This window comes from Ammodytes marinus (assembly GCF_949987685.1).
Source record: "Ammodytes marinus genome assembly, chromosome: 20".
NCBI lineage: Eukaryota > Metazoa > Chordata > Actinopteri > Uranoscopiformes > Ammodytidae > Ammodytes > Ammodytes marinus.
In genome coordinates, this window is record NC_137224.1 from 4,591,409 (window position 1) to 4,602,658 (window position 11,250).

The following is an 11,250-nucleotide window of genomic DNA, read 5'->3' on the forward strand; positions in this document are numbered from 1 at the left end:
AGAGGAAAATATTCCTGAAAATACGTCTCTCGGTGAAAGTGTCCTACTCTTTAAAGTACTTTTCATTACAAATCCTGTGTTTATCAAACTCTATCCAAATGATAAGATCCATTTAAGGGTGTATTAGCATTAACTTGGTGAAGAAGGTATCTCAGAACAACAGTTTACAACCACACATGTTGTGCCATGGGACTTTACGGAGTCTGGTTTTTGAAAAGGCCACTCCTTGTTTGTTCCTCAAAAGGGGAAATGAGTGTTTTCCTGCGTTTAGATTGTACAGTCTACATCCCTGGTAAATAAGCCAACTCGACAATGTTTGATGTTTTTTTCTCTCCTTTTTGTCTGTACAATACATTTGGAAAGTGACTGTCGGTGTTACTTACTGCTATTTACACTGTACTTGACATTTTTGGGAAAGAAAACTATTTGTTGAGTGTGTTTGTATGTGTAATTATACTGTAAGTGTGTGTAGCATCTATAATCTATGAAGCTCTTTCAAAGCTTTATTCTAGGAATATGCTATCAATGATTCATTAGTATAAGTGTTATTGTTTGCGGTGGGGAGAGACAACTTTGAAAAGTGGAATTTTAAAGTGACATTTTCCTCCGAGGTTGAAATCCAAAACATTGCATGCACTCTGCCGTTATACCGCGAGTGCTAATTGAGTTGTTGGAACCACACCAAGCTTTTTTACACGTGTGTGTGTGTGTGTGTGTGTGTGTGTGTGTGTGTGTGTGTGTGTGTGTGTGTGTGTGTGTGTTCCAGGGCCAGAACCAGAGGATCAGCCCATGTTCCACCCTGACCAGCAGCACAGCCTCCCCCCCTGCAGGCAGCCCCTGCTCCACCCTGCCCACCTCCATGCCGGGCCAGGCCGGAGGCAGGGACTGCGCCTACGGAGTCACCAGTCCAACATCAACACTAGAGAGCAGAGACAGCGGCATCATTGGTGAGATATGCTCACACAGAAGATTGACAAAAAAAAGATATGGCTGGCACTATGTATTATTCCTGAACACTTTCTCAACTTTCTGACTGTCTGTGGCAACTGAAATAAATAAATCGTCAGGTCAAACGTATATTTTTTTTATTTGGCAAAAGTGTGAAATAAAAGTGTCTTTACAGCAGCAAGAGAGTTTATATTGGACTGACTCAAACAGCGCCACTGGTCATCCTAATAAAGGAACATGTGCCCCAGTGGAACCATGCGAATCACTGATGTGTTTTAATAGGTTTTGGACGACAGTGGAGGTCAATGGCTGCACAGACAATATTTCTTTGTTGGAAGAAGTAATTGATGCTTTTACTCTTTTTCATTGGATTTGTTGACAATACAAGAACAGGAGGAACAATGACAATCACCCATAACCCGTTTAATGCACAATACACAGGCGTCAAAGTGTTGTATGAAAACTGACTTTACAAAAGGAATTCATCTTTTTAAAATCTTCATAAATTAAGCTTTATGTTAAGTGGCTTAAAAGTTAAGTTAAAAAACAATTACAACAAGTGATTTGAAATAGAGCAAAGTTGAGATGGTTGAGAAATTCTGTAGACAGCGCTACCTGCTCAGACAGGCAGCTCTGCTGTCTGGGACGCCTGATGGTTATAACGTTTGACAGTCAGTGGGAAACTGCCTGAGGTCGTAGCCTGGTTCCCACAACCCAAATCGACTGTCTCATCTTCACTTCACCACTGCCCCCCTCCCCCTTTCCAAACCCTTAGTTGCAGACCACGAAATTGTGTCTGCCTCCAACTTGAACTATGTGGTCAGTTTTCTAGTAAAACCAGTTACCTTTGTCATGCTTAAACATCCAGCAGCAGTGTGTACTCCCACTGGAAGATGATCCGCTGACGAAAGCGCTGGTGTGCTTTATATTGTTAGCCGGAAAACAAGGGAGAAAAAATAAAACCTTTGTGACGTGTGAAGCGTGTGTTGCCTGACTCTAAAGTGGTGCGGCCATTGTTTCCTGGCAACAATGTTGAACACCTGTAGTTGGATCAGGAAAAGCATTGCATCGAAATAGACAGAGACCTGTTCAGAACAACAGCAGCATACATACAACATATGTGTGAAAATAAAAATAGCTGGGCAGGACAGTCAAACTCAAATAAAACCTAGTGCGACTATGGCCTTAAAATATGACACATTTCTCAAATGTAGCTGCAACATAACAGCACAGAAAACAATTTCTTACGTTTTTTTTTTTACTGTTTTTTTTTCTGCTATTTTTCTACAGCCACATTGACCAGCTATTCGGAGAACTTCGATCGAGGCAGCGGCAAGTACGGCGAGGGCTCCCGGGGGAACCTGAAGCTGTGGCAGTCCCAGAAATCAGGCATGGACTCCTTCCTTTACCGGGTGGACGAGAACATGACCGCCTCCACCTACAGCCTCAACAAAATCCCTGAACGAAACCTGGAGAGCATGTCCTCCCACTCTGCCCACTCCATCCCTCTGTACCTCATGCCCCGCCCTAACTCTGTGGCCGGTGAGTCCCCCATTACCTTTCCTCCCCTACTTCTCCTGTCAATGTAGATGACAAGGAACCAGAAATATGGTTGTTTCAATGGGGCATAAGGTGCACAAATTTTGCCCAAACAAGAGCTGTTTTTTCTGGCAAAATTGGTCTAATGTTGAACCCCTATTTCTGACTCCTTTCAGTGCTCCCTATTCAGTCCTTTCAAGCCTTCTCTCCTTGCTTGTTTTCTGTGATCCTTCCCTTTGTACGGTGGCTCAGAAGTGCTAATCATAATGGGAAATTGGAAAACACAATGACACATTACAATATCAAAATAGGATGATTTGTTGTTGTGTTTTCGTATTTGCCTGTGTTTTGTGATATATGCGGTTTTTCTAATACTCATTTTGTATCAACCTTTATTTAATCATTAATGTTCCAATGTAGATTTAAAATGCTTTATCAATGGAGTCCTAGCCAAGAATGCCGCATTTAAACATAAAACGTTTCAGAGTAAAATACAAGACACGATAAACGCATCGTAATACAAAATGGTTGTGTTTCATGGCACTTCAGGGCCGCCGTACTTTGAACTCCCTCATTAAGAAACATTCTGTGATTAAAAAAAAAACCTGCACAGATCTCTACAGTTCAAGACCCCATTTCCCTCTGCAAATCTTTCACAAATGAGCCCTAACTTGCTCAAAAATCTGAGTGTGGTATTGGGAGGAGCTCAATTAGTGGTTTTGATTTGATTCCAATTTTTTTGTTAATTATCTGGAGAGTCTTGTATGTTTCATGTAGGGTTCTGTTCAAAATCTCGGGTAGCTGAAAAAGAGCTATTGGCCCAGCCCTGTTGCAAACCACTGAACACAATGACACTGATTCCGCAGGAGAAACATACTGCGGCTGGAATATTATCACATAGCAAAAAAAACTGCATTAGTGTTGCCGACGGTGACGGGTCTCATCTCATTGAAGTGTGTTTCTCATATTTTAGTCCACAGCTGAGAGAGAGGGAAAAATGGCTCCCAAAAGTATACATCTGGGGGAAAAATGTCAGTTTCATAACAGTGTGCTAGTCCTAATGGGCCCTGATTGTATTATTGTTCTCATCATCAGAGAGGCTATGAGCGCTATTATGCACTTCTCTCACTCCCACTGGAAAAACGTGTGTGTGTGTGTGTGTGTGTGTGTGTGTGTGTGTGTGTGTGTGTGTGTGTGTGTGTGTGTGTGTGTGTGTGTGTGTGTGTGTGTGTGTGTGTGTGTGTGTGTGTGTGTGTGTGGACTGTAGACACACACACACACGCATCTTTCACTAAGCACTGTAATATGCCTGACACGGCACGTCGCTGCGGCTGTGACCCTCTCTTTATGCCGGTCATGTTCTGCTGTTTGACACCGCTGTCTGGCTGTTTTTTACGGATTCAACCTCGAGATCTCATCTCCGCCCCTCAATACCCACACCTTCAAAAGGGAGACCGGAGGCGGCTTTAAAAAGCACATTATAAGCTGCTGCACATTATGCACAAAAAAAAAACATAAAGAGAGATGGAGGCAGTGAAAAATAACATGATGTTTCTGAAGGCATTTGTATTTGTCGGGAAATGGGAAATCTGGATCTAGGAGAGGAGTGAAAGAGAGAGAGAGAGAGAGATAGAGAGAGAGAGTTTCATAATCTCTCCTCCACAAAGAGTTATTAGATGATGTTGGGACGGGGAGGCGAGCGCAGGCCGGGGATTGGCTGGGCTCGCACGGCAGTGGAACATCAAAGCCCCAGGCATTAACCGTTTCTATCCCCCAGAGTGACGGACAGACTGGCTTTGATGTAGAGAGAGAAGGAGGAGAGAGAGAGAGAGAGAGAGAGTGTATGTGTGAGAGATAGATAGATGGATGGCAGAAGGCAACTGGGGAGGGATACTGGGAGGGAGGGGTCTACTTTATTACCTAATGAAGGCAGTGCGTTGGTAGAGCTTAAGATGGATATGGAGAAGGGAGCCATCAAGACTGAGTATTCCATGTTTCTCTCTCCCTTCTAGCTGCTAATACTGCTCACTGTAAAAAGCAGAGTTGTTCAGCCTTTTTTTTTTTTTTATATTCTTTGCTGCCCATCAGAAAAGAAATTAGAAACCAGCTAAAATTCAGTGAGGAGTTTACATTCATCCCTTATATCCCTAAATTATATATACAGTATATACATTGGAGTCCAAGTCTGAGACCACTAGTGAGGATAATTCGTTGTTGCATTTGCGCAGGTGTCACCATGTTACAGCCATGTTTCTACGGTGGCACATAATGGACAAACTTAACAGCCTTCATCGTTTCAATAGTGGGTGTGATAGTGAGGAAATTCTGGATCCTACAATTCCCATCATGCAACAAGACAACATCTCTCCCTGCCATGTTTCAGAGCAACTAAACCCCCTGTGTATTCTGGAACATAACCCCCTTTGCAAATTTAAGAAATTGCACTGCTACCCTCTGTTGCACGCTATACTGTCATTGACTTAACCTTCAAACCTCAACAAATAAACCTAAACTTTAAAACATTGTATGCCCTCGAATGGGACAAGAGAAAATAAAAAAAAAATTTAATCTAATTTGGGTGAAGGGACCCATTTGAAATCCCTGTCAGTTTACATCACGGCCTCAGCATGGTCAAATCCTTACTCATACAAAGTAAGTCTACAATGGTTTGAAAGTCACTCTGAGATTCAGTCAGCTGACTGACTCTATAGTCTAAAATCCTCTTCATTAAGATAACAGCTCACCTTAGATAACTTATTTCAATTTTGTGGGTGCTGGTGGACAAAGGCCATTCATTTAAATTTCCTTGCGGATTTACCTTTTTGTCCCCGAACCCACCTCTACCTATATACCTGGCTTAATACCCATATATTATTGTTTGAATACCAGGACCTCCATTATTTATCACCTGGAGTCATCTCTCTGTCTGGGGGAGCTAACAGGAGAATGGTGAGGCGTTCAGAGCACCAGCAGCCACCTCGTAACGGAGATGACTAGTTGGCTGATACTGTGACTGGCTTTGGACCGTAGCCAAGCCGGTGTCAGTGTGTGTGTGTGTGTGTGTGTGTGTGTGTGTGTGTGTGTGTGTGGGCCCACGCATGCGTTCATTCACACTATCCGTCATTCTTGAAAACAGGAAGTGTGTGATGTGGCTGTCATTGCCCGAAGCAGCTGAGCTCCTCTCTGCCCCACGTTTTTTTTTTTTTTTTTTTTCAAACTCTACCTCTACATACCATACATATTTTATCTTTTCCTTTTCCCCCCGTGCATGCTGTGCAGTCTTAGCTCACTGGCTGGGGATCTGTGAAAAGTGATCTCCCGGCAGACTGCTGCATTGCAGAGAGAGATGATGAGCCCACAGATTTCTGTCCTCACATTCAAACACAGTTGAAAGAAAGATAGATAGAAAAAAAGGCGGGGTTTTCTCGGGCTATATTTCCCCCAGTAGCCCTTAGTCATTCTTCCATAGGTTTAGCAGCATATTAATACCCCCACTGGGTCCTTTTTTAGCCCATAGTTTGGATGACCGGCAGCCCCATTCCCACCAGGGCCGAGCCCCCAGCATTCCCAGCTGCCCTTTTCCCTCCATTTTGGGAAACACATGGTGGGCTCATTTTTGGGTCCGTAGCTAGGGGTGACTCAGGCAGTCGGCCACACACACGCACGCACACACACACGCACGCACGCACGCACACACACACACACACACACACACAGACACACACACACACGCACACACACGCTCAGCATTTCACTGATCTTTACTCCAGTGGCACCAAAGACAGAACAGGAGCTGTGTGGAGGTGCCAGCCGGCTCAGAGGCCTGCTGCTGCTCCAAGGGATTATATTGCCTTACATCTTGCAGTGACTGGAGAGGGATACGGGATAAGGGATAGCATTGAGGAGAAGCAGCAATGCATTGCCATTCACAGCTCGTCCCAAACTCCTTGAAGTTGACTTGGGATCTCACGGGACCTCAGAGTTATCGCAGGTATAGTGTCAGATAAAAGGGATTCCCAGGATAAATCCGGCTTATCACACATTGGATCTTATTCGCGTGGCTTTGTCCATTATTTCTGTCGCTAATTATAACATTGTACTCACCACGTTGATTTGCTTTTATCTGTCAAAACACTGACATTGTGGGGGCACCCTTAGCTCAGTTGGTAGGGCGTCTTCCCCCCGGGCCGGGCCCAGCAGCAGACCCGTGTTTGATTCTCGCCCGCGGCCTTTCTCTGCATGTCACTCCCCTCTCTGCCCCATTTCACCCCTGTCTTTCTGCACTGTCAATAAAGCATAAAAATAGCAAAAAATATCTTAAAAAAAAAACACTGACATTGCGAAAAGAAAAAAATTGACGGAAGGGGAAAAAAAGGTGAGCCAAATTAAATTGGATAGAACACGTTTACAAATGGTAAAATGATTCCCCAAGTTGTCTGTTGAAACAACCATTACAGTTTACAAAGCGGCTCTTTGGCATCCTGTGCAATAACAGATTATTACTAGTCAATATTACTATCCAATTCAGGTGCACTTGGGTTCCTGAATAGTTCCCAAATGGACGAGCCCCCCAATTTGTCATAGCTGGCTTAAAACCATGATGAAAAACTGACAGGCAAAGTTCAAGCGAAAAGGATTCATTTATTAAACAAACCTCCGAATGCAATGGAGTAAGGCAGTAATGTTTGCATGTAGGCATGAGTGAAATAATGGATGCATTGTCAGTGTCCACCTTCCCTCTGTCTCCCTTTTCAAATGGAAGGGTTTTGCCTTAATACTATTGGAGACAACGGGCCAAGGTGTGCCCGAAAGACCCAGGACCCAACCACACCTTCTGAGTTTCTGCGAAAAAACATAAACAAGAGGCAAACACAGCTAACCACATAGTAGGGGTGGGGTCATCACACTTATTTGACTGTTAAGAATCAGAAATACTTTATTGATCCCGGGGGGGGGGGGATTTTAGTTTGTTACAGTTGCTCCATTTTAAAATAGAAATAAAAGAAAGAAGTGTAAAGGATATGAGCTTAATGCCACAAGGTATAACCTAACAATACAAATCTTAACAATAGTAATATAAGAAGTTCCCAAATCTTTCCCAGATTCCATTATTCTTGCCTGGAATGTTTTGCTCGTTTTTTTTATACTTTGTCCTTCCCCTCTTCCCTTACCTCTAACTGCACCACAGGGGTTGAGGTGTGACCGAGATCCAGGTCTGTTGCTTACCCACACCGGAGGCGTCTTAATCTCATTAAACATTGACTGGTTCAGAGCCTATAGGCCCCACAGACACACAGCCTGGTGTGAACACGGGGCAGCCAGCGTCAGACGGTTCGCTCTCATGCCATGAATAAGACATTTCGTCTGCTCGGCTAATTAATCCTGAGAGGGGCCGCATGGCATCTGCCTCCGCGCCGTGTGACAGGACACCGAGAGGAGGGAATTTTAGTTAGGACCCAACCATGGAGGACTGGCTTGCTCTTTTTTTCATTTATTTTTTTAATTTCATTGAAACCCTACAGACAAGACTTCACCACCAAGCAATCAACATAATGTAATAGACATCAATCAAATCAATAACAACCATGACAACATCATAACATAACAAATTTGGCTCGCTCTTTTCCAGTTGGAGTTAGTAAATACAAGAGTGGGAGCCAGACAACTGCCTAAGGACACTGGCATGAACCAGTGGCACCTTCTTGTGTTTGTGTGTGTATATTCTGGGCTTGTCTTGTGTCTTTTCATTGCACTTATACATGCTGACAATAGTATCTTCTTTGTCCCCTCTCTATCTCTATCTCGCCCTCACACACACACACACACACACACACACACACACACACACACACACACACACACACACACACACACACACACACACACTCACACACTAACAGCTACCAGTTCAGCGCACTTGGAGGACCTGGCGTACCTGGATGAGCAGAGACACACTCCGTTACGCACCTCGCTGCGCATGCCCAGACAGAGCACCACCTGTGGGCCGGGCCGCTCCGGGCCGGACCTGAGAGGTAAGAAGCATGGCACATCCACTCAGACACACACACACAGACAGACAGACAGACAGACAGACAGACAGACAGACTACTCCTAATGTCAAAGGGAGACCAGTGCTGAATCTGAGATATTTTATTCAGAGCATCTGTGCCACTGACATTAGCAGAAATGCAATATCAAATCAAATCAGTTTTATAATAAGTTGCCTCAGTGGGCTTAACAACAGTCCGTACACAATAGGTCCGCACAGTAAAGAATTTAACACATTCGAGAAAGAGATAAGTCTGGTTCTCTTCTGAAAATGATGAGTTATAAAGAGGAAACATAACATTCCAGTTTATCCGTGGCTCAGTGTAACAACAGAAGCTGTGTGTCACTGCATTGTGAACGCTGACCTCTGTACAGACATGCAGGTGTGTGTAGTCAAAGCAATCAAACACCGTTTATTTTCACTTTAACTTTATAAACACCGGTGTTCGCTTCAGGTCACAGTGCAGACATAGCAAAGAGCCAGACAATGGGACACTGTTTCTGTTGTTCATCCACAAACAGGCGAGGCTGCGTGACGGCAGGGTTATTCTGGAAATTCAAAAGAAAGACGGTGACAGTTGATTTGAAGGTTGTCTGCGTGTACAGCTTTACTCCCACATGCTGGTAGACTGGTTGTGTGTGTGTGTGTGTGTGTGTGTGTGTGTGTGTGTGTGTGTGTGTGTGTGTGTGTGTGTGTGTGTGTGTGTGTGTGTGTGTGTGTGTGTGTGTGTGTGTGTGTGTGTGTGTGTGTGTGTGTGTGTGTGTGTGTGTGTGTGTGTGTGTGTGTGTGTGTGTGTGTGTGTGTGTGTGTGTGTGTGTGTGTGTGTGTGTGTGTGTGTGTGTGTGTGTGTGTGTGTGTGTGTGTGACTTTAGAAGCGCACAACGAGCATTTTGTCAGGTTGTGTCACGGCTAAGCTAAAAATCTGCCTCAGTGCTTAACATTCACACAGTCAGTGTGTGCTCCGCTGCACATTGTTCAACTCTAACACACACACAGCAACCGCCTTCCAGATCTTGAGTCGTTGCAAATCTCCTCAGTAAATGGACCAAATGCCCTCATGTCACAACATTATGTGTCCCCTTCGCCCTTCCTCCCCCGTCACTTAGCCAGTAATGAGAGCCGTAATGGCTGCCCTCTGCCACCCGAGCGAACACAAATATGCGTCCCTGTGTGTTTTTAAACTACCTGTTAAGACCCCACTTTAGCTGAGAGCGCGCTGGGCCTCGCTGCGATGTGATTCGTCCAGCCTGCAGAGAGAGAGAGAGAGAGAGAGAGAGCGAGAGAGAGCGAGAGAGAGCGAGAGAGAGAGAGAGAGAGAGAGAGAGAGAGGGAGAGAGAGAGAGAGGGAGAGAGAGAGAGTGGTAGAAAAGAAAGAGAAAAGGAGACAGAGGAATAGGGAAGAGACTGTGACTGCCAGAAATCACTTGTTTTAACCTTCCTCCTCTTGAGGGCAGCCCAGTGTGTTTACACGCCATCCGCCTGCGTCTTAACATGCGTTCTGCCTCCTCGGATCAGCGTCACAGCCTCCCTGAGTGCACACCGCTCCTGTTTCACCAGGAGAGAGACAGAGGAGGGGAAGGAGGTTGAAACAGAAGAACAGGTTTTTTTTTTCCTTTTTAGATGATATGAGGAAACATTTCTAAGGGCCTTTTATTCCTGGGAGTTGGAATGATAGACTTAGGGAAACCCCAAATACAGGATTAGCTGGTTACTTGTCTGCCTGTGGGTCTGAATCACAAGTTGTCGAACCAAAGGCCTAAAGGAGCTTTGTGTCTGTGTCTGTCTGACACTTAGGTCCAGGGCAAGATGGTGAAAAAGCCGAGTTTGGCTTGAATCCTCCACAGAGCGATTCATGATTTTGTGACCTTGCCTGACCTTTTTCCTAGTCAGACCACCGAATCAAAACATGTAAACAAACCTTTAAAAGTAGTAGTGAGTACTTTCATGCACATTAAGGCTCTCTAGACATTGAACCCTTTCCATAATGGACCCTCAATTAGCCTTTCCTACAGCCCCACCCTCATAATCAGCTCTTTGTACACAAGATAGCTAATATCTAATCACTGGATTGTGTTTAAATATATTAAAGATGTCCGCGGTTACGAGAGGATGAGCCATTACTGACTGAATTGATTGCACACACAGCCTATTTTTCAGCATCACAAGCTATTGCGTATTCTAATTGCCTGATTGCCAAGACACTTATCCATTAATATAATCCGCAAATAACAACCATCCCCAACAAACAAATGAGAAAAATGATTAACAAGATGGATGAATGCATTGATAAAGTTTTTAAGACAGTGTACAGTTTACGATAATTGCCAATTTTAAAGATAATGAGGGATTTAAATAGCTGCTGTGTATTACATAATTAGTGAGCTTGTGCCTCAGAAAGCAAAGATATTTGACGTACTGTCACAGAAATAGTCAACATAGTCCTTGTTGCAGAGTTCCAGTTAAACTAAAGGAGAAGAAGACTGCTTACAGATGCAGCCCTATCTCTCAATCTCTCTCTCTCCCTCTCTCTCTCTCTCTCTCTCTCACTCTCTCTCACTCTCCTTCTGATTCCATCCATTCTGAGCTGCCCTGCTGATTTGAGGAGAGTGAGTCAGACCGTGTTGGACCTTCTCCTGCTCCCTGCCTGCCCACCTCTAAGATTTACCACCCACCGTAAATATTCACTGCAAAACCGACGCGCATAACTGTACCCT

At 44.4% G+C, this 11,250-nt stretch overlaps 1 protein-coding gene across 1 annotated transcript in view; it reads left to right on the plus strand.

Annotated features, from left to right (window-relative positions):
* The window catches only part of LOC307266990 (protein TANC2-like), a 47,291-nt gene that overhangs the window by 5,371 nt on the left and 30,670 nt on the right, over positions 1-11,250 (plus strand). The window contains exons 3-5 of the mRNA XM_080049147.1: positions 767-947; positions 2,239-2,490; positions 8,388-8,519. Coding sequence (XP_079905273.1) covers positions 767-947; positions 2,239-2,490; positions 8,388-8,519 — 565 coding nt within the window. The remainder of the gene's footprint in view (positions 1-766; positions 948-2,238; positions 2,491-8,387; positions 8,520-11,250) is intronic.